Consider the following 23,271-nt stretch of genomic DNA (forward strand, 5'->3'; position numbering starts at 1 on the left):
AACGGCGGGTATCTGTATGGCTTGTTTTGATATCTGAGCGCTGTACTCAGATTATTGCAAAATTTGCTTTCGCCGTAAAGCTTTTTTGAAATCTGACAGCGGTTGCATTAAGGAGAAGTGTATCTATAATTCTTTGAATAACTGTTTAATATTTTATCAACGTTTATGATGAGTATTTCACCGGAGGTTTTGGGAGGCAAAACATTTCTGAACATTACACGCCAATGTAAAATGGGGTTTTTGGATATAAATATGAACTTTATCGAGCAAAACATACATGTATTGTGTAACATGAAGTCCTATGAGTGCCATCTGATGAAGATCATCAAAGGTTAGTGATTCATTTTAGCTGTATTTCTGGTTTTTGTGACGCCTCTTCTTGCTTGGAAAATGGCTGTGTGGTTTTTCTTGTCTCGGCGCTGTCCTAACATAATCTAATTTTACGCTTTCGCTGTAAAGCCTTTTTGAAATCGGACAATGTGGTTGGATTAACGAGAAGCGTCCCACATACCCCAGAGAGGTTAAGCGAGCAGGTGTTAAGAAGTGCGGTTTGCCGTGTTCATGTTCATGTCATGTTTCGGAGGATGCAGGCCCGATCGATAAATAAAAAAAATTATATATTACATTTTTTTGTTGTTATTTAGTGAATGTACCCACTATGGTCTTGGCATGTGCGCTCTAGCCAACAACTCACAGATACATTTTGGGAATAGCCTACATGATGAGATTATTATGGACAAAAGAGCAAGATTATTTTTTTATTGTCAAACAGCAGCCAAGCATCAATCATATCACCAGAATAAGACCCTCTATAGTTATTGGAAAGGAGCATCAAGCTCATCGTACTTTACCTCGCATAAAAATGTCCGATGGAAACAGGGTTTATGACATTAATCAAAGGAGGCTGGTGGGAGGAACTATAGGAGGACCGGCTCATTGTAATGGCTGGAATGAAATAAATGGAACGGAGTCAAACATGCGGTTTCCAGATGATTGATACCGTTCCATCTATTCCATTCCAGCCATTACAATTAACCCATCCTCCTATAGCTCCTCCCCATCAGCCTCCTCTGATATGAATATACATCATTCACAATATTTGGACAGTCATAATAAAAAAAAGTGAACTACGTGTGTCTTTGAGGCTTGAATTTAGACTTGGCTGAACTGCTTTCAATGGGGAAAGATTGCTACTTTTGGGATTTTTGTTGAAAACGTCACTTTTTGTGTGGACCTATGGTCACAATGGGCTCCCGAGTGGTGCAGCGGTCTAAGGCACTGCATCTCAGTGCAAGAGGCGTCACTACAGTCCCTGGTTCGAATCCAGGCTGTATCACATCCGGCCGTGATTGGGAGTCCCGTAGGGTGGCGCACAATCGGCCCAGCGTCGTCCGTGTTTGGCTGGGATGTAAATAAGAATTTGTTCTTAAACTGACTTGCTTAGTTAAATAAAGGTTCCATTATTTATTTTTTAAACAATGACTATGTCTCAGCAGTAGCTGTAATATCAAACTAATGCCCGCTGTTTGTATTTAATGATCACAGTCATGCTAACCACATCCTACTCCTCACTCGAGGTAAACTAGATGTTGGGTCGAGTGACTGATTCACAACAGTTTTTCTCAATAGTCTCAGTGTTCTCTGATAATTCTTCAGGCATCTACTCTTCCCTCCTCCCTCTCAGGCTGTGGCTGCTGTGGACTTCGGACCTTGGCTTACTGTATTATCTCCAAAGCAACTTATAATATTCTCACATGATCAGCAGCTCTAATGTGCACCAATTACTTCTGTGGAATCCAATGTACCACCGGAGAATTAGAAAATGCAATATATCAATGTGATAGATAGAGTACATCATATGGTCACACACACACACACACACACACACACACACACACACACACACACACACACACACACACACACACACACACACACAACTCAGCAGTTTGAAACCACATCCTCATTCAACGAATCTTTGGAGGAAATGCATGACCTCTCCCAGTCCCATTGGCACAGGACTAGTTGGTTGCTGCACTCAATAAAGTATTCTATTTAATTCCTCCCCTAGTGGTTGGATGGTTCAACCACATTCCCCACTCAAAAGGCCCTTCTCACTTTACCTCACAGGATGAAGTCTTTCCTGAACCATTTGAGCAAAACCCCTCCATTCAACAACCGCCCACCTCCCTCCTCCCCACTCCTATTCCCCTTCCCTTTTGAGAGAGCGGTGTTTCTCCCAAATGAACAATGCCCACACCTTGAACAGAGCCACTGATTTGAGGGGCCATTGTGTGGTGAGAGCAGGGTTTGCCCCACAAGTGTCTAGTCTCTGTTATCATGGAGCTCCACAGTCTGTGTGGAACTTTACGGCTTGTTATCCTACAACCCCCCCCCCCCCATCTCCTGATGAGGATTGCTGAATGACTACTCTGCAATGTAGCCTCATTTGCACCAAGAGAAGGGGAGGGAGAGAGGGAGGAAGAGATAGAGAGGGGAACCTAACAATGCACTTGGAGGGTTGGTTGGCAAACACAGCTGGGCCAGCCACAGTAGAGGGGTGATAATGAGCCATAACTGTGAGGGGCTGGTGTTTGGTGTCCCCCGTAAACCCTGACAAACTATGTTCATAAACACACACACACACACACACACCATTGTAGACTCTGTAACTGATATGCTTGCAATACATGCATCAGTGCTTACCTCAACAACCTGCCTTGTATCCAACCTGAAGTTGAAGTCTCCGAAGACAAAATATGGCACCTTTTCAAACCTCTGGTCAGTGATCCTGAAAAAGATGAAAACAATTTGTCATCAACAGTGAATTGCTTCAAGTGGAGTAGGCCTATACTGTTGATGGGCCTCTCAGGTTGGCCTCGGTGGTTGGTTGCCTTAGGGCATTTCATTTCATTTATGAGGTGCACAGCACCACCTGGTGGCACAAGCACATTGATCAGAAGTGGTTCACCCCATGGAGAATAATATTCAACATGACAAAATCCCAGACAGAATTGTAAAGCAGTTAACATTAATTGGTTTGAGTAAAATCGGGGCCTTTCAAATATTGTTAATCTCGACTAGAAAGTGAAATTAGCTGTGAAAGTCTCAAATTATGTTCTAGTAATGTGACTGAGCTGACTTGAGCATGCTGTTCCAAATAGTGTATGAGCAAATTATATTGAGTCTGTGTGGACAGTATGATCTCCATTCTATGGGAAGCTGCAATACTTTGCATGGAATGTAAGCAGTCATGAACTCTGTCCCAATATCCACACTTGAATACTACCTAGTATGTGTTGATGTATTGACCATCTAGCCACGGAACAAAAAGGTGAAATAAATATAGGGACATGATCATTGAACAGTAACACAGAGAGAAATCCTGTAACCCACAGTATCTAATTCAATCCAATATATAGAGCTGTGTGAGGTAGGGAGGATTCATGGAGTCCAGATACCAGGTTCATGGAATGCTTCCAGATCTACAGCAGCACTGGCATCCGAGCGCATTTAAAACGCACCTAAGCGACGTATAATTAACTTCCTATACCTAATCATTGACTTAAAAAGAGGCTCCCTCTTACAGGGGAGAGATAAGAAATTAAGACGACAGAGTTAGCGCTGCTAGCCTACTTGCGTAATTAATGATTAAGAATGCTAGCGCCTTGTTAATCGGGGAGGGGGGATAAATCGCCAGGCGGAGGGCAGACTCTCTCCCGGCCCCCTGATAACAATATATTTATGAGGCCATAAAAAGAGAAGGCACTCTGTGGTGGGTCCATTCCTGGACCTGTGTCATAAAGCATCACCACAGCCCAGCCAGTGTTTCTCTAAAGAGGAGGGGAGGGGGGGGGTTGCTTGTTGTGGGGAGACTGGCGGACACCTGCACCTCAGACAACCAGTCATGGGTGCTCGGGGTGGGGGAAGGGATGGGGGTAACACACAGGCTGGGTGATGTCATCACTGACCTTCCCCAGCCATGGGGACTGGAAGAGCACTCTATTCAAATACAAGGACAGTTCACACTTGCTGTAGCCTAGCGGCAGGTAGCCGAGTGGTTAAGAGTGTTGGGCCAGCAACCGAAAGGTCGCTGGTTCAAATCCCAGAGCAGACTAGGTGAAAAATCTGCCAATGTGCCCTTGAGCAAGGCACTTAACCCTAATTGCTCATGTAAGTCACTCTGGATGAGAGTTAAATGACTCAAATGTAAATGTGCAAGTGGCCAATGGAACGGCCACTTCAACACATTCCTCGGGTCCCTTAAATCGATGTGTTTGCAAACCCACGACTCACAGTGTCCCGGGGTTAAATGGACCAAGTTCTCTGTAAAAATTAATATCGGCCTAATAAAAGTAAAAGGTTATAGTGACGATTAGGATGAGAATAGTATTCAAATAATGGTATTATCTGTGTATGCTCAGCATGTAACTCGTACAACGGAGGCTTGCCGACATGAAGCATTACGAACATTTGTAGACAGACAGCTTTAAGGTGGTTTTATTCTTAAAAAAGAAATGAGCTCACTCCAAAAAGTGAATGGAGTACATTTGCATAGAGGAGAGATAAGGAGAACAGAGAGAGGGGAGAATGAGTGAAGAGAGGAGGGGACGGGGATAAAATAGAGGAGAGAGTGAGTGTGGAGGGAGTGAGCAGAGAGAGAGTGAGGAGAGGCGAAAGGGACAAGAGAGAAAACAAAGGGACGATTCAGACCATGCCACTCTCCCTGGAGAGCGTGTGCATTTCCCCAGGGCCCAGTGCTGGGGCGAGCCTGTTCCCAGCTTCATCCCTCTAATAGCCATGTCTAATGCCGTAGCCCTGGATGTTCTGTCTGTAGGGCTAAGGTATCAGCCGCAGGTCAGAAGGTAACGCTCTGTTTACATTGTCATTTCCTAAAGCACTTGTGGTGACCCGCTGGTGTGAAAGTTGACTTTTGCTTGGCCTTTATGGCGTCCCGAAGAATTGACATTAGCCACAGCGGACTGGGTGTGAATGGGGCTGTGGTGGGGGGTCCTGAGGGCCCCCTGCAGGCCCCCCAGCGGGGGCCCCATTAGTCACGTCATCACAGTTCATTCAAGCAAACTGTAACAGTGTCAGCGATATTTCCACACAAAGACGCACTTCTTTACACAGTCTATAAACATGCTTCCCCCGGCCAATTCATGGCACGGTGACACCTCTGAAAGAGGCTCTTTACAGGGGCCGTTCTCAATGAGGGGGGGCTATCAGTCAGGCCTTCCTGGGGCCACACAAAGACAGGGTCAGCCGCTAATTTATAACATGGCCCCCCAACTCTGCTCCCAGGCCCCCTACTGCAGCCGCACAAAGCACAGGGAGCACATTCCTGACACATTCACTGCTCACACACACACATAAATGGCTTAGGGCTTATTCAGATTGAAGAGAGTTGCAGCAGAAGCACCGCGACGAGATTTCAACTGACATAATATGGACATAAACTTTCCAGTTTACATTAGCAACGGACTGTCATGTGCCGAGAGAGAATTTGTGGGCTTGGCAACAGACATTCTTGCACTGCAGCTTAAATATCCCAGTCACGTTAGCCTATAGTACATCCACTAGCCAGTCAGCGTGCTTACAAAAAAACTGTTCAACTATGCAAGAAACTTTTCGTCTTAACCATATTACACGCTTGTATTATTCAACAATTCACAATCATGTGCAGACAATTAAAGGGTTTATTTTCTTCTCTTCCGTACACTCGTTACATTTTAGCTTCAAGACAAAAGCATTTACTGCTAGCTAACGCTAACACGCCTTCGTCAAGTAACGTTAGCCTATCAAAAATGAATGATTCATTCAAATTCAACTCGGCGGCACACTACAAAAGCCAATGCAGAGTCATCCATTGGGAGTGTGATGTTGAGAATTTTGGAGAATGTTAACATTGTGAAGAATGTGCTTCTTGACGTCTGGCTCAATGGGCCAGGGGAGGACCCCTGATGTGACCTGTGACACCCAGGGTTGGCCACCCGCTACCAGCGCCCCCCCCCACCCCACCCAGAACCCCTTCTTCCACCCAACCCAGCTCTCCCAGTTGAGTCATGCCAAAAGGGTGCTTGTGGGGTGTCGCGGTCACACAGAGGTTAGAGGATAAACCAACCCAACAACGTCAAACCCAATGACTGGTCAAATCCCACAGCATTTCTAATAGAACGAACCCAGGGAGGAAGGATGTCAGCCACTGGATCTGGTGGTGTTGGGTGGACTGGTATAGGTGGAGATTACAAGCCTGTCCAACCTCTTCTCAGCAGTAACACCCATCTGCCAAATCCAACATGCATGGGAGCCACATCTTACAGCCTTGTGAACCTATCATATTGACTCATTTCATCAGGTCTCTATTCTGAAGATACATAACTAGGTCAAACGGTTGTAGACAATATACTCATTTACGGTTCTTCAATCCCCATGGCTGCAGAGCTAATAGTGAATGGTGGCTACTTGCTAATGAACTGATTCTATACAGTAGAGTGACTGGGGAGGGATTAACCCCCTGCTGCCCCCAGGCCTCCCAGGGTGAGGAGGCAGTTCACAGTCACACACTGACACCCCTCTCCACACCACTACCCCCATGCAGGGCTATACTGTATTTGGTCCCTAGCTGAGCTAGCACTGTCCACTAGCCCCTAAACACAACTAGCCACCTAAAGCCTATGCTCTCCTTCAGTCTCTAATGAATTGTGTTGCAAAGTTCCAGGAACCTTCAATCAATTCCGTAGCTTTGCAGAAATCCTGGTTGGAGGAAAATTCTGGTTCCTGCTTATTCCCTCCTGATTTAAGGTAATCCTCCAACTGGGATTTGGGAAAAATGTATTGAAAATTCTTGAAAATGTTGCATAAGGCAGCAACCACAGCATGACATAAGGCAGCAACCACAGTATTCCCTGTGTCACACAAACACACAGGTCATAGCAGGAGCCTGCATGCAAACCCAAATAAGCATAAGCACACACATTGAGTCAATCCGATGCTCTTAAAATATATATATATTCTACTATCACATTCACCACACCTCCACTAAAACATTAATTTATACATTTTGTATAAACACGTACGCGCACCACACTACTACTACCCTGTCTAATCAATTTATCTGTCTTTTATGGAGGATCTCTCTGCAATTATTCAGTCCTTCTTCCAGCTGAACATGTCTATTGCCTGGAAACAGGCTCTCCTTTCTCTTCTCTTTCAGCCTGTTGTTCTGGGAAAAGCCTTAAAGGAAACATTTAGATTGGAGGGTTCTTTGAGATGCTCTGACAGTTGACTGATGACCGTCCATAAAATGACAAAGAATTGCTGTATGGCGGCCAGTACGGCCCACTGCTTCCCCCTGGGAAACTAATTGTCCTGAATTGTTAACGGCAACATCATTTTTTTGCCAATCATTGCTTTTCAATGCCTCGAAAATGAGCATGAAACGAGCCTTTTCAGCGAACAAAACCATTAAATGTCTCCAATGTTGATCAAATTAACTTCAGCTGTGTGACAATGGACTATATTTGTGTGAAAATAATGGCAGGGGACAAAGGTGGTCTTTATACCAAGATTTCACGGATGTAATGTAAAACTGTTCTCTCCTGAACCGGACCAGCCACTCAAAGGGAGAGAATAAAAAGGAACACAACTCCAATAAACAAAAGATTTTCACCAGTCCTTGGTGGAACTAAGCAAATCACCAGTCCTTGGTGGAACTAAGCAAATTAGAGGGCATTTTACTAGATACAGAGTCATATATATCAATGCTTCCTTACAGGAAAAAGGGTCTGTAAGAGTCTCATGAGGAAGCATTGAGATCTGCAGTGGTTTTATCAAAAACACAATTCCCAAACCAATTTCAGGATCATATATCGAATGTATATTTCTGATATTAAGAACATAGCATAATTTTTGTATATTCCCACGCTACACGAAAACAAATGTCTTATGTGATGAAGCAATGACGCCAAGCGTCAAGGCAAATCTTAATAAAAGGGTTAATAAGATGCCGTTTGAGGCTCATATCTCAGTTTTCAAAGGGGAAGGCATGGGGGAATAAAAACAGGCAAGGAGGGTATACATTTCAAAGAGGACTTTCCCTTCTCTCATGAAGCTGCCCGGCCACACATCAGCCAGAGACCGGAGAAGTGCTTTTTTGATGTGACTCAATGGAGAGGTTTGGCTGGCTAAACGCTGTTCCTTCTCAGCATTGTTCCCCGGAGGCCTTGAAGCGCTTTGGAAATAAACACTGCTTAGCAGTTAAAAGGGCCACAGAGGAAGGGGCTTATCAGATGTGTTCTCAATGGGCCGTAAGCTGCATTATTAGCCAGAGCGCTAGATAAGGGAAGGGGCTGAGGTTGGGCCCAGCCACGGAGCTCGTTCCCTAGACTGTCTCGCTGACCAGGCTCCTGCACCAGCAGCCCCTCTGGATCTCAGCTGGTGGTGTCCACTTCCCCTCCTTACCCCCTCCCCACAATGAGAGATTAGAGCTCAGAAATAGAGAGAAGGGGGAGAGAGGAGGCTTTGGCTATAGATATTCACCCTCTCCCTTTTCCTGCTCTCTTTCTGGGGTAGGAGTCAGAGTTAGGACAATGGCCAAAATGACGGTTCCCAACCGGCCGCTGAATGGGAACACTGTTGGAGGTAGCGCTTCATTCAAAGCCGGCCTGGGCACATTGTCCTCCCCGATCGGCGGAGGAGAATGGAGTTCGCTGGTGGCTGCCAAAAGGTTAGCAGCTCCTGTGAAAGGAGCAGCCCATTATGCACTGCCCCTAACAGAGCCCAGGGTCTTTTGTGTGCCCCCCCCCTGCCCAGCCAGCTTTTTCACTCTCAGGCAGGCCGGATCTGTGCCCAAGTGTTTCCCCAAAGTGAGCGATTGAGGCGCGATGCCCCCCTTCACCCCCTGCATGGGATACCAGCCTAGTCAGAACATAGGTCTACACCTCCCATACCCCTTAGGTTACTCCTCCCACCTCCCGAAAAAGAGAAAAAATCCCCTGCCATTGTCACCTTTTAATGATATGTCCCAGGAATTAACAGTGAAGGATACCTTCTGAGCACAAGGGGACTTAGAGGGGAGCGTGGAAACTGCCACTCACCAGCCCAGTGCTATTCACTCTCCACCAGAAAAACGCGCCATTTAGCCGTATTTACGAGGCGACTTTTACAAATAAATCAACTTCAAAAACATGACGAAAGCGTAGAAAATACGGTCAAAACCCTCAATGTAAGCAACAAGTTACTTCATTATGCCCATAAATCCAGGTAAATTATGGTTCGTATTTTTATATTTTTATTTTTTAAAGCTAACCATTTTCCCAAAACACCCCCCACTTCCCTGTCCATTAAACGCAAAGCATTCTTTCATCAAACGAAAGCATGAAGGAGGGGGAAAATATGATCTTGGAAATACATAAAACACTACATAAAACGCTAATTCACGAGGTGTCAAAACCCTTGATAATACATGGCGGCCATATGCACGCAGTTATTCAAAGTGGAAGGAGATGAAAGACGCTGTGCATTCAGACTCCATTTCAAATGGTGGTGTGGGGGGGGGGGGTTACGTAATGCAGGGCTGCCATGTAGCTTTTATTTGATGTTAGCATGACCAGGTAAAGAGCAAAGGGCCACTAGAACATTACATCCTCCTTCCCCACCGTAAACGGACGTCACATAAATCACATTAGCGGGAACGGCTCTCATGTTTTCTTCGTGGGGTCTTTGGGTGCAGGATTCTCTGCTGGTAGAGAGGTGAGCGTGTTGCTCGGGGTCGAATGGAAAGGAGGGATGGAGAGGACGGTGAGAGGCGATATGGAGAAAATGGTGAACGCAGAGATGGAGAGGATACTGAGAGGAAAGATGGAGAGAATAGGTGGAGAGAATATAGGGAGATGAGAGACGGAAAGAGTAGTGGGTGGAGAGATGGAAATAACGGTGAGAGGCTAGATGGAGAAGGGACAGAGAAAATAGTTGCAGAGATGAGATGGCGAGAATAAGGAGGAGCGTGCCAGTCACCTATCTAAGACGAAGCCCAGGGCCTTCTGTCTCGTCCCGGAGTAGAATGAGGGGCTCTTCTCCCAGGCCAGTATGTTGGAGGCATCGTGGAACAAGTGGATGTTGACCAGGTCAAAAGCACTGAGAGCGGACAGAGAGAGACTTATGTTAGTTGGATCCCAGGTAATTTCAGTTTGAGACCCCTGAACTACATGACTGACCTCTTGGCCTGTGGACCACTGGTATGGTTGTGTGAATGGAGTGGTGAGATGAATTTGTCTCGCTGCACTACAGGCAGACTGACATGTCCACTTTCCTCCTGGTAGTGCTACTGTTGCTAAGCCCGTCTCATTGATCGACTAAATCAATCTCTAACTGTTTTTCTCAGAACGTCTCACCTCAAGACGTTTATGCTGTTGACAAACTTCTAAATAAATACGCAAAATGTCCCCCTCATCCTTGTCCCTCTCGGTCATTCCTGTCCCTCTCTGTCTCTTCCTCCAAGTCCCTGTCTCGAGTCATGCCTGCCTCATTTAGAATGTTACCGTTTCAGCCCTTTTGTTCTCATGTCATCCTTCTATTAGATTACGACCCCGCCCGCCATCCCTCCCCAAACGCTGGTATTCATCTCGCACAGGTTCAATTGTATGTAATGTTTTCTGTCGTCTGTCATATGCAACTGCTGACTAACGTGATTATGCCTAATCCAATCCTGGGCCATTCCTAGCTCGCTGTCGGTTGGGAGAGGGAGCGAAGTAAAGTCTCTCTCTCTAGGGAAGACTGACTCTACCTCTCCTCTGTCTATGAAGAACAGACCTGCAAAGCCCCATGGGATATACCCTATGGATAGAGGGGTAAAGCCAAAGTGACAGGTACTGCGAGTGATACCGCTCGGCTTTACGGGTAGTCACAGTTGGACGTGACGCTGAAATGCACCTGGATGAAAAGCTGATATTCAATTTGATCCTAAGCGTAGCGTGAGATGTAACATGAGATGTGCTAGGAACTCACCAGTCAGCCAGAGCCCATCGAGTCCTGATAAAGCCTTTTCTGGACCACTTGCACTGCAACATAGGGAGGATACACATGCAGACTGAACGTTAGCATTGATAGCATGGAATTGGAACTTACTGCAGTGCACCAACAATCTCAACTGGCATACATAGCAAGTGTGGGCTATAACAACGCAAAGATAAACTCTCTTCTGAGAGTTTTTTTAATTTCAGTATGATTCTAATCATTACTATACAGCATATCCATTTTCTCTGTATTTACATATTTGTCCAACCTGAGCCTCATAATATATAACATAAGCCATTTAGCAGACACTTTGATCCTAAACGACTTACAGTCGTGCGTGCATACATTGTTTATGTATAGGTGGTCATGGGAATTTAGCCCACTATACCGTGGTTGCAAGTACCATGCTCTACCAACTGAGCTACAGAGGACCAGCACTGTCATGACAATGGGAAAACAGTATCAACTTCCAAAGTGTTCTAGCGGCCTGACCTAAAGTCACCTGGTCAACCTCCTATAGCCTCAGCACATAGTGCTACTAACTGAGTGAATTACCCGGCCAGGAGTCCCAGCTCTCACACAGCATATGATTTACCATGAAGCTCGTTATTGAACGAGAGAAGAATTGACGCTGCAACCGTCCTAATTTTGAACGCATAAATAATGAAATAATCCAGGGGCTTTCTGAGCGTCCTAATGGGGAGTTAACCGTGGTGATGAATAAACTAATTATGGCCCAGGTCACATAATTACAAATTGACTCATTTTATTTAAAAACTTAGATGCAAATTTAAAGGCCTGAGAGGTATTTGATTGCATCTCACATCCTTCAATCTGCATTAGTACAAGATTAACTGTATCAAATTGAATTACATTAGCATACTTGAATTAATCTATACCGCCTGGCAGAATGTATGGGCCCAATTATACCCCACTGTCCAATATTGTGTGTGCGTGCGCGCACGAGTGTGTTTGAGGTAAATCGAAATCGTTTTTCCATGAATGGATTGCACTCAAATATTTTTGTGATCATTTTAAAAGACAAATAATATAACGAATAGTTTACACGACGTTGTCGTCGAAAATAAAATAGATGAGGAAGTACTTCTACCTTCAACAAAACAAACACAGATGTTTTAAGGATATTGATTCAGAAATCACATTGACATTTAGGTGGTAAGAAGAGGTTTTTATGCATCATATATTAACCCGACTTCCTGAGGGAGATTCATGTTTAGTGTATATATGTGACGTGTGACAACATTGTAATGACTTTAATAAAGAGAGGATGAGGAAAATGAGGAAGAGGAGGAAGAAGGGGAGGGGAGTGAGGAGGCGAGGAGAGGGTGGGCTCCAAACCTGCACTCTTAACACGGCGCGAAATACATTTCATCTAAAATGTAATTTAAAGAGCCATTAACTACAATAATAACATTTCAATCCATCACTTCCTGTCGTGCAACCTCAGATTGCCCCGTTTCCTCCTCATATGACTGATTGACCCTTGTCGCCTTGTTTGGTTATGGCACCACGCACGCACACACACGCCCCACGTCACGCTGCACGCATACCCCTCCATTCATCAACACACAGTGTTGTCACAAGGGCCTGGGAAATTCACAGACAGAGTGACAACCAACTGCCATGTACTCAATCAAATACAAGAGTGTAATGTCTGCCTAAATGCCTACAGTATGTGTTACAGGGCCAGGAAAACACCTGGGTCCTAGTGATTAAAATGTACATGCCCTATTGCTCTAGGTAAGACAAGTTGAAAAGCTGGGGGGGATGACACAGGCTGAGGGTGAAGGCAGTAAAGGATTGAGGCTGACCTTCCATGGCCAGTGATGGGTCCCCAGACTGTGACAGTGATGAACGGCTGTAGAGTGGGTCAGCCATGACAGCCAGGCTCCCAGCCGATACGGGACGGAGAGGCGAGTAGTGGAGAGCGGGCTATGGGGCCATCAAATGGATTCCCGTTACAGGAAGCGGCACCATAAACTCCCCACTTGCGTCCATTGGAAGTTTTCAGTTCCACTATCAAATGTCACGCGTGTCACACACACTCCCATCTCCCCAGTCCTTTTTTAATTTATTTGTTGACCTTTCCTATATCTCAGCTGAGACCCCCCCCCCCAATCAGACGGGGATCCCATCCAATAAGAAAGGGGGGTCTTTAGGACTAGGGTGAGTTTTACAGGACTGGAAAGATAAACAACGTGCTCGATTCCACCTTATATAAACTTAGATCGGGTGCTGAATGTAGTGGTCCCCACTAACCTTGTGGGGACCAGAAGTCCCCACAAGGAAAAAAGCTTTTCGGGTTAGAATTAGTGTTAGAATTAGGGTTAGGGGTTAAAGGTAAGGGAAATGTTGTATGGGAATCAATTGTGTCCCCACAAGGTTAGTAAAACAAGACTGTGTGTGTGTGTACACTTGTGTGGTGCGATTGGGGGGGGTCTCTGATTAAAATGTCCCAAACCAGTGTTGTGTAGAGGGTGAAGGGAAGGACAAGCCCTTTATAGAGACAGTGGAGACTGAGGGGAGGACGTACAGGGGCTTGGGAAAGGGATAGGTAGCCAATGGGACAAATCTAGATGGATTTTCTAGCCCACCTATTTCTCTCAAAATGGATCCTAGCAACTAAGTCTTGGATTGTCCCTGGACCATGGACAGAAACAATACCACTTTCCCATTTAAAGGGACGGTGACTTGCCATGAAAACTGGAATTCAATGGCTGCCGCATAACCATAATATAAGAGTTTACCAAAGGGTACTAAAAGGGTGTCTGACTGTAGTCTACAACCAATGCTTTTAAAAGCAGATGTGTGGTAGAGAACAAAAAATACAAATTATATGGACAATGATCACTTCCGTCCAATGGGAAGGGGACCCTAAGGTCTCGGTCGTGTACTTTATTTATATAAGCAAATGACAAATTCTTATGATGGCATTTTTGGGGGGAAGCATGCATACATGCATACTTGGGCAAGTTGAAAGGTTTGATGATGAACCAAGAAATGACAGCTCGCCAAATCCATCACATCGATTTTTCAAAAGAAATTTGCCTGTTATTTTGTCCAGTTCCTTCTTATTCAGCTTTTCAATTAATGTCCCCCCCCCCCTCCTTTCTCCTCCACTTGAAGCCATAACTCACAGTCTGGGGAGTATGAAGGCAGTGTGTTTTGCATACAGGGAGGGAGGGGTTGTGATTTCAGCAGACTCAACCTAAGGGACTTGGGGTCACAGTAGGGTCCTGTTCACCCCAATTGGGGACATGGAGGTCTACATGGGACAGCAAGGGAGGGTATGTGTGTGACACAAGGTCCGACACACCCACCCACACCGACCAACCCAAGACCAAGCCCCTCCTACCATGATGTCATCAGGCCCTCTAAGAGTGACAGTTTATTAATGGTGGACTGTAAAGGTAACGCTCAAGTGGAGAAAGAGAGGTGTTACGTCTCCGACGAGCCGCCTAAACTGTCTGCTGCATCACCTCTCTATGGGATGTAAAAAAATGTCAATCGTATAGATTCCAATGGAAGATAACGTGTCTTAACACATGCTCTCTGTAACTCACATATTCTAAGCTCTTGGCGAGGCCTTTTTTCTTGTTTATCACGGTCCATGTGTGTATGCATGTCTTAGGATTTGGTTCCACAATCCTCAGACCCAGAGCGGTACCCTGTAGAACCCAGTTGGAACCACATTGCGGGGCCTGTGGCGGTCCTTCTTGTCCCAGATCCCATGTTAATAGGATTCCTTAAGGCTGCAGATGGATGGCAAATCCAGGCGGTTTCATCTACTAAAAGACAGCATAAATCACCATGGAAGAAGCGGGGACGAGGCAGGGGTTATCGCGCGCCTGACTTACTCATGAGATCTCTGCATTAAACCATTAGTGAAATTAATTCATCTTTCATAAGAGGTTTGAGCAGTATTTGTGATCTATGATAACAACCAATTTCTCACTAGCTGGGCGGGGGGACAAAAAAAAAAAATTGTCAGCCCTGATAGACTACACAAATCTGCTCTTTTTAAATTGGCTAACATTATCTGAAGTGCTGCTCTCGGAAGCATCATCCAAGATTCATAACCCAGCCGCGAAAGAGGAATAAAGAGGAATAAATCAGGGAGAAAACTTTTCTCTCCTACGTGCTCGCGTTTAGCGCCCGCTCCTGGTTTTGTTTTGTTTTTCCACTCGTCTTCGTAACTCACCGAACACCGCTTTCTTGTCATAATTGTAAACGACTTCACGCCTCAATCGACGTAATTGGTTTTAGATCATCTGCGAAAACGGCAAACTGGGGAACTCCAAGGTGGGGTGGAAGAGAAAGAGTGTGTGTGTGTGTATGAGAAAGAGACAGAAATTGGGAAACTGCGTCTGTGAAAGGCCGTATCCATCTCCTTTGCATATATTTGAGGAGGCGGCCGGTGGAGCGCGGTTGACAGATGAGCGAGGAGTATGGGGATGACACGCGGGCGGTCACGCTTTTTATTACTATATCAGCACAGCGCGACGCTACCTTATGATGTGGACCAAGCAGAGGAACCCACAGAACGAACAGAGAGACACAGGCTGCATTACAAAGCGCGGCAAGCAACCACATTAAAGCTTTTGCAATGCTGCCATCTCAATCTTTCACTGTTCAACTGAGCCTTGTAATAAATTAGCTTTTTGAGGCAACGTAAACTAAAGAAAAACAATTCTGTAACTGAAATAACTGTCTTTTGTGAAAATGCTAAATAGTAAAGGAAAGTATTCCACAGAAAAAAATAATACACTGCCATAAATGTGTAACAGTACCAATAGTCATATGTTTTACTTATTTTATAAAACAGATACAGTTGAAGTCGGAAGTTTACATACACCTTAGCCAAATACATTTAAATTCCTGACATTTAATCCTAGTAAAAATTCCCTGTCTTGGGTCAGTTATAATCACACCTTTATTTTAAGAATGTGAAATGTCAGAATAATAGTAGATAGAATTATTTATTTCAGATTTTATTTATTTCATCACATTCCCAGTGGGTCAGAAATGTGCATAAACTCAATTAGTATTTGGTAGCATTGCCTTTAAATAGTTTAACTTGGGTTAAACATTTCAGGTAGCCTTCCACAAGCTTCCCACAATAAGTTGGGTGAATATTGGCCCATTCCTCCTGACAGAGCTGGAGTAACTGAGTCAGGTTTGTAGGCCTCCTTGCTCGCACATGCTTTTTCAGTTCTGCCCACATACTTTCTATAGGATTGAGGTCAGGGCTTTGTGATGGCCACTCCAATACCTTGACTTTGTTATCCTTAAGCCATTTTCCACAACTTCGGAAGTATGCTTGGGGTCATTCTCCATTTGGAAGACCCATTTGTGACCAAGCTTTAACTTCCTGACTGATGTCTTGAGATGTTGCTTCAATATATCCACATAATTATCCTACCTCAAGATGCCATCTATTTTGTAGTGCACCAGTCCCTCCTGCAGCAAAACACCCCCACAACATGATGCTGCCACCCCCGTGCTTCACGGTTGGGATGGTGTTCTTTGGCTTGCAAGCCTCCCCCAAGCCTCGCCCGCCTCCAAACATAACGATGGTCATTATGGCCAAACAGTTCTATTTTTGTTTCATCAGACCAGAGGACATTTCTCCAAAATGTACGATCTTTGTCCCTATGTGCAGTTGCAAACCGTAGTCTTTTTTTATGGCGGGTTTGGAGCAGTGGCTTCTTCCTTGCTGAGCGGCCTTTAAGGTTATGTCGATATATGACTCGTTTTACTGTGGAAATAGATACTTTTGAACCTGTTTCCTCCATCTTCACAAGGTCCTTTGCTGTTGTTCTGGGATTGATTTGCACTTTTCGCACAAAAGAACGTTCATCTCTAGGAGACAGAACGCATCTCATTCCTGAGCGGTATGACGGCTGCGTGGTCCCATGGTGTTTATACTTACGTACTATTGTTTGTACAGATGAACGTGGTACCTTCAGGCATTTGGAAATTACTCCCAAGGATGAACCAGACTTGTGGAGGTCTTGCCTGATTTCTTTAGATTTTCCCATGATGTCAAGCAAAGAGGCACAGACTTTGAAGGTAGGCCTTGAAATACATTCACTTGTACACCTCCAATTGATTCAAATGATGTCAATTAGCCTATCAGAAGCTTTTAAAGCCATGACATAATTTTCTGGAATTTTCCAAGCTGTTTAAAGGCACAGTCAACTTAGTGTATGTAAACTTCTGACCCACTGGAATTGTGATACAGTGAATTATAAGTGAAATAATCTGTCTGTAAACAATTGTTGGAAAAATTACTTGTGTCATGCACAAAGTAGATGTCCTAACCGACTTGCCAAAACTATAGTTTGTTAACAAGAAATTTGTGGAGTGGTTGAAAAATGAGTTTTAATGACTCCAACCTAAGTGTATGTAAACTTCCGACTTTAACTGTACCTACTTTTGAAAATATTATGCAACATAAATTATTTCGATATGAAAAAATGTCAAAAACCAAGCAGCACAAAAAGTGTTGCAAGTCACAAAAATTGTGCATTGTGACATTTACAAAGTAAATGTTTATGTTCTTTTTTTTAAAGTATGAGCTATCACCAATATGTTTTCAGCTCTTGCAATACCTACTGCATTATGGGGACTAAATGCAACCACCTAAAATGTTTTGTCAAGCTCCATGCCTCATAAGTTATCTTTTTTTAAGATGGCGACGTCATGTCACATTGCTGTGTAGTGTCCATTACTGACAGCACTACTGTATATCAATCAAAGTCCCAGCACTTCAGGATGCAGTAGAGGCCGAGAGACAGTCCCACTCAGTCACTACAGCAACAGTGAAGTGATACACACCTCAGGGAAGTAGTCCTGAGGAAACTTCTCCTTCTCCAACATGGGTGTGCTCTCTAGTGTGTCTGAGTAGATCTCTTTCCCAACCACCTTCTTGAATTTCTTGGCTATGGGGAAGAACACAGACAAAGAAAGCCAAAGAGGCCGTATTAATACAAGACACAAGACACAAGCTAGTCGTTTAAGAGGCCATGATTCGTAGTCCAAACCTACTAATGTAGTTTAACCTACTAAGCAGTTCTGTAGATCTAGATGTAGTCATGCGTGCATAAATCCAGAGCTTCATCAGGCTACTACTCCACCTGCTGGTTGTAAGTGGAAGTATCTATAGAGGTTCTCCTGCACAGATTCTCCACGCCTACCTAGTCTAAGATCAGGTTGTGTGTTGTACTGACAAGGAGGCCTTAGACGATCCGATGTTGAGGCGATCCAAATAGCGCCGGGATGGGCAACTTTGATGGGTGTGGGGGTACAAAACTGAACTCATCACGAGGGGCAGCAGTGGCTCGTGGGTCTGTGTACCCACATCCAAACACGCAGTCAGAGCCGGCACCAGACTTTTGGGGGCCCTAAGTTACATTTTGTTGGGGCAATTTGCTGTGGAAATTGCACCTTGTGTATTCTAAATATTTTAACACAACAGGAAGTTGAGATATATTTCTGGGGGAGATTGATCCTATGACTATGGGTCATGGCCTCGGCATAAGTACAAAACATAACCTGAACTGGGGTCAGAGCCTAAAAATGTCTTCCACAGTCACGTGACATCTGGAACCGTTTCCATGAAGAGTCTCAGATTAGCAGGGCTGATCTAGGATCAGTTTTGACTAGATTATAATGAATGGATAGGGGGGACCTGATCAGCAATCCTACTCTGAGACGCTTAATGGATTAATATGGATCCTGGCAAATGTGGCATAGTTCTTTACCAAGGAAGCTTTGCTACAAAGTTAATTTTTATTCAGTCCAGTAACATCTTGTACAGTGTGAATGAGCTCATTCTGAGCATATCCTAATCCCATGTAAGAGAAGCATGTTGTTTTCCAGGTTTGACGGGTGAAGGTGAGGATGTGTGTGCACGTATATGCCTGCTTATGTGTGTGTATCCATGTCCGCATGCATGGGTGTGTCCTCTCGCCCCCCCCCTCGCCCCGTCCTTCACTGGGGGTGAGTGCATGGTGCTAATGCTGACTCTGGTGTAATGGGAACGACGTTGTGGCTCCACATCTATATCCCCTCTTTAATTAGCCTGGCCGCCGGGCCCCTGGCCCTCTGACACCCCGGGCTGATGAGAGCGCCGTAACTGTCCAATAACCTCTGTACACAATTACCGTGGAGCCCGAAATGTCATGAATTAAATCCTAATATTAATAAGCATTACCATTCTATCGCTCACTTTACATTATCTTCCCCAGTCAATGTCAACTGTACTGGTTTTGATGGAAGTGGTGATGGGTCGTGTAGGGTGTTATACGGAGGGGGGACTGTGAGAGAGCAGGAGTGGAGATTTCATTGGGGGGGGGGGGACGACTCACCTTTGAAATCAAACTGCTGGATGTTTTTCAATGATTCGTGAAGAAAGTAGCAACTTCCTAGTGCCTGGAAGAGAAAAAGAGAGGGTATGAGATTTGGGAGAATTGTTCACACACCATTCAGTCAGAGATGATTGGAAAATAACGAACCACAAAATATTACTGCGCAATAGAAATAAAGATTGGTTCCAGGTAGTACGAAGTTACATTCATTTGTAGAGTTTTGATGTGGAGGGCAACAAGGTATACACTAACCATCCCAGGAAACCGATCACACCACTATTTCCCCACAGCAGATATTGAATGAAATCCGTCAATGTAATATACAAGCAATATAAGTAGTGTGTTGTATACTATCAGTGTAGGGAACTATCAGTACAGTGCAGTGCATTCAATACAGAGTCCTCAGACCCTACACTTGGTACAAGGCTTCCTGATGTGAAGAATAAATCATTCCAGTTGATCAAAGGACACATTCAGATGGACTTTGGAACAACCAAAGATCTACTTCAATAGGATTAAAATCATAATTTCTGAAAGAACAATCAAATCACAAAGCTTCCCCAGTCTGTAGACAACCCAAACAAACTCACTGAGGGAAAAGAAATACAATGCAGGGGATTTGATGCAGTTCACAGTCCACTACGCCATGACATGCTTTCTAGGGTGCTTTTTACTGTTCTCTTTACATCCAGGCAGTAGAGGAAAAGACTGCTCTTGGTCCTCTGGGTCTTTGAGATAGTGAGCCCTCAACCCTTGCTTGAGGGTTATTTGGTCATTGCTCCTGCTGCCTACAACCCTCCTTTCTCTTCCTACACTGCAGCACACAGAGCATGGAGAGGAAAAGAGCGGTTAGAAAGAGATATTAGGGAGAGAAGAAGGAGAGAGGCTGAATGACAACACAAACGCGAGAGAGTGTGTGTGTGTGTGTGTGAGAGAGAGCGCAACAGAGGGAGAAACTCCCAAAATACTGCAGTAGACCAGTTAAGTCATGTGCAGGTAGTGGACTGGGTAGTGGTGGGACAAGGAAGGGCGCATGAGATGCAAAGAGAGGGAAAGAGAGAGGCATACGTCTCCCTAGAGGGGAGAAGACGGACACCAGCAGGAGAGAGAGAGCGAGGGTAGTCCAATTTTGTACCGTTGTCCTTTGAGGCGCGGAGCAGACTCCCTCTCTGGCAGGGGGGAGAGTTTGGGGGCTCGCCGGGCCGGCCCTGCATTATTTATGAGCGCCGGGACATCTTGAGATTAAACATAGGCTGATTTGTCGAAAGCACAAACATGAGGTCCTGCCCATCTCCTTGACACGGAGGTTCAACGGAAAACACTGTCGCACATTTCATTGACGAGAACAGCGGCTGGTGACCCAGACCCACCGCTGCGTACTGCTCCTTCCTTCCATCTTCCTCCCTCCTTTTTCTGAAGGACAGAAAAGTGAGGGATGGAGGAAAAGCGGGTGGACTCAAGGTCAACTTTCTCCACAGCAGCAGGACGGCTTCCATGACGGGCCCCCTATTTATATGTCTTAGCTTTTCTTTATGCTATTTTTCACCTCAAACTGCCACTGAGAGTGAGAGTGAGAGAGTGAGAGAGGGGGAGAAACTGTGCTAGATGTCAAAATGATACTACTGTTATTGTTTTTGTTGTTGCTGCTGCTTATTTTCTATTTGGTATCGATCCAGAATAAATAGTAATAAATAGGCTTGGGCGATATACCGTACACTGGGGTAATTCAAAATACAGACGGTCCGATTTTGAATACCGTTCCCCAAAAATATTTTGGTTTTATTAAATTTTAGGGGGGTTGGTGTCACCCCCGTCTCGCGGGGGGTGCGTGCTATACCACTGCTTACAACTATAAGTATAACTATAAGAAATCCAAGATGTGTCAAATCAATTATATCCAGCTAAAGGGTCCAGCTATGCATTTGGTTTCCTAGCTTGCTAACTGTGGCTACATGTCAAGATAAAGCTTCTTGGTTACAGCAGAGACATTCAATCCCCTCCTGGATGAAGATCCCTGTACCTAAATTGTTTTGTGCGTCAACATATACATATATTTTTGAAATAGCAGCCCTTGTGTGCACATGAGGTAATAGCGTATATCCTGGTATGGTACAGAAACGGTATGACCTGGATACCACACCACCCTAGTAATTAAGCTAAAATAGAAAAAGATCAGTCTAAAATATGACTTCCACTCAATTAAACTCAGTAAAATTTTTACCATTTCTAAACCACCTGATTTATGTTCAAATATGCAAACATTATGTAGGTCTAGCGTATAGTCAACAGAGAATCAATATGGCTTGTTTACTGCACAGGTATGGGCCTAAGCAACATAATAACTCATAGACCAACTAGTTGCAGCCATGGGTTGCTGCACGCTCATAAATGCTCAGTGGACATCGATTACTCCACAAAACTCAGCGAATGCGACCGTCCAAAATAGAATTGATATGATGACTTTAAACAAATCGCAATGAATCAAACTTCAAATAAATGATAAACAATTGTGCCTAAGTGGCTATCTGTGTAATCACGAAAAATCTACTTAACCTCTAGCCTAATAAATATTTATTTGGCATCAGGGTTCAAAACACCGACAGGCTGGTTTTATGCTCCCCCCAGCCTCAGGCACTCTTCATGAAGAACCTATTATTAGTGGGCTGCAATTAATCCATTTGTCTCTGGACATGACAGGCTCAAAATATTAATTAGAGACCGACTGCGCCGACAGGATATGCTTATCTTTTACCAGTGGCTTTACAATGGCCTGTGTCAAGCGTACGTTTGTCACGTCCCACTTCATTGATTAGCTGCCAGATTCACTTGAAATAATTAAAAGTATATTTTACATATTTATAAACCCCACTGTCACGACCGCTACTTAATTTTCCATTAGTAAAATGTACTCTAAGTGTGACTGGCGAGGGCCAGGGGGAGCTAGGGGAAAAGAGTAATCGCCATAATTGTAGACAGAAAGACAATGACCTCTCCATAAAAGCCAGGTTTTACTGCCCAAACTGGCAATGCTCTCTCTTATCGGGAGTCGTATAGGCCACACCGCTGTGAGCACACTTACACAATGGAAGCTGTATAGGTGTGTGTGTGTGTATATATATATATATATATATATATATATATATATATATATATATATATATATATATATATATATATATATATATATATATGTGTGTGCAGGGACATAATCAGGGTTTTAGTGAGGTCCGGAAGAGGGGGTGGGGGTTCGTCTCCGAACCATATATTTTTAAGTCGAAGCTCATTTACTGCATTTATATTCAATTAAAAAACTTTTATATACTTATTTGGAGAACAGCAAAAATGACCCCAGCCATTATCACCTTGGCTGTAGGTTAATTCACCTCAGTCAATATACAAACACATAGCCTATTAAGACTCCAGTGGGCGATTGAGATGAGACAAACAACCATCGATATAAACGAAAACATATGACATTTTATTATTTGTATTTTGATTGCATTTCAATGTAGGCCTATAGGGAAGATAGGCCATGTGGAAATGTTCATATTGAAACATACCTTTTTTCTAAGTTCCTAACGTGTTTGATAAGATTAGTACTGATTTTCTCAGGGGACTGCACATGGGGCCCAACCCCAAGTTTGGGAACCACTGTACTAGTCTCTCTCTGCTTTCTTTCATTCTCTCTCTCTCCTCTGCTTCCTCCTGCGCGCCACATCGCTGTCTGTCTCAGTAACCTGCTCTCTGTAAAGCAAATTTATTATGAGAACTTAGGAGTGAATGTTTTGCTATCCTTTTGAATATCCCTTTGAGCATGGTGAAGTTATTCCACTTTGAATGGTGTATCAATACACCCAGTCAC

The 23,271-nt window shown here is 44.3% G+C and overlaps 1 protein-coding gene across 2 annotated transcripts in view; it reads right to left on the reverse strand.

The window, feature by feature from the left end:
* The window catches only part of LOC115153056 (type I inositol 1,4,5-trisphosphate 5-phosphatase), a 191,954-nt gene that overhangs the window by 52,952 nt on the left and 115,731 nt on the right, over window positions 1–23,271 (reverse strand). For both annotated transcript variants that reach the window (XM_029698100.1, XM_029698099.1), the window contains exons 5-9: window positions 19,410–19,473; window positions 17,878–17,981; window positions 11,008–11,060; window positions 10,018–10,137; window positions 2,707–2,791 (exon numbers count right to left, since the gene is read on the reverse strand). In XM_029698100.1, the coding sequence (XP_029553960.1) occupies window positions 2,707–2,791; window positions 10,018–10,137; window positions 11,008–11,060; window positions 17,878–17,981; window positions 19,410–19,473 (426 nt within the window). The remainder of the gene's footprint in view (window positions 1–2,706; window positions 2,792–10,017; window positions 10,138–11,007; window positions 11,061–17,877; window positions 17,982–19,409; window positions 19,474–23,271) is intronic.

Source organism: Salmo trutta, chromosome 18, assembly GCF_901001165.1.
Source record: "Salmo trutta chromosome 18, fSalTru1.1, whole genome shotgun sequence".
Classification (NCBI taxonomy): domain Eukaryota; kingdom Metazoa; phylum Chordata; class Actinopteri; order Salmoniformes; family Salmonidae; genus Salmo; species Salmo trutta.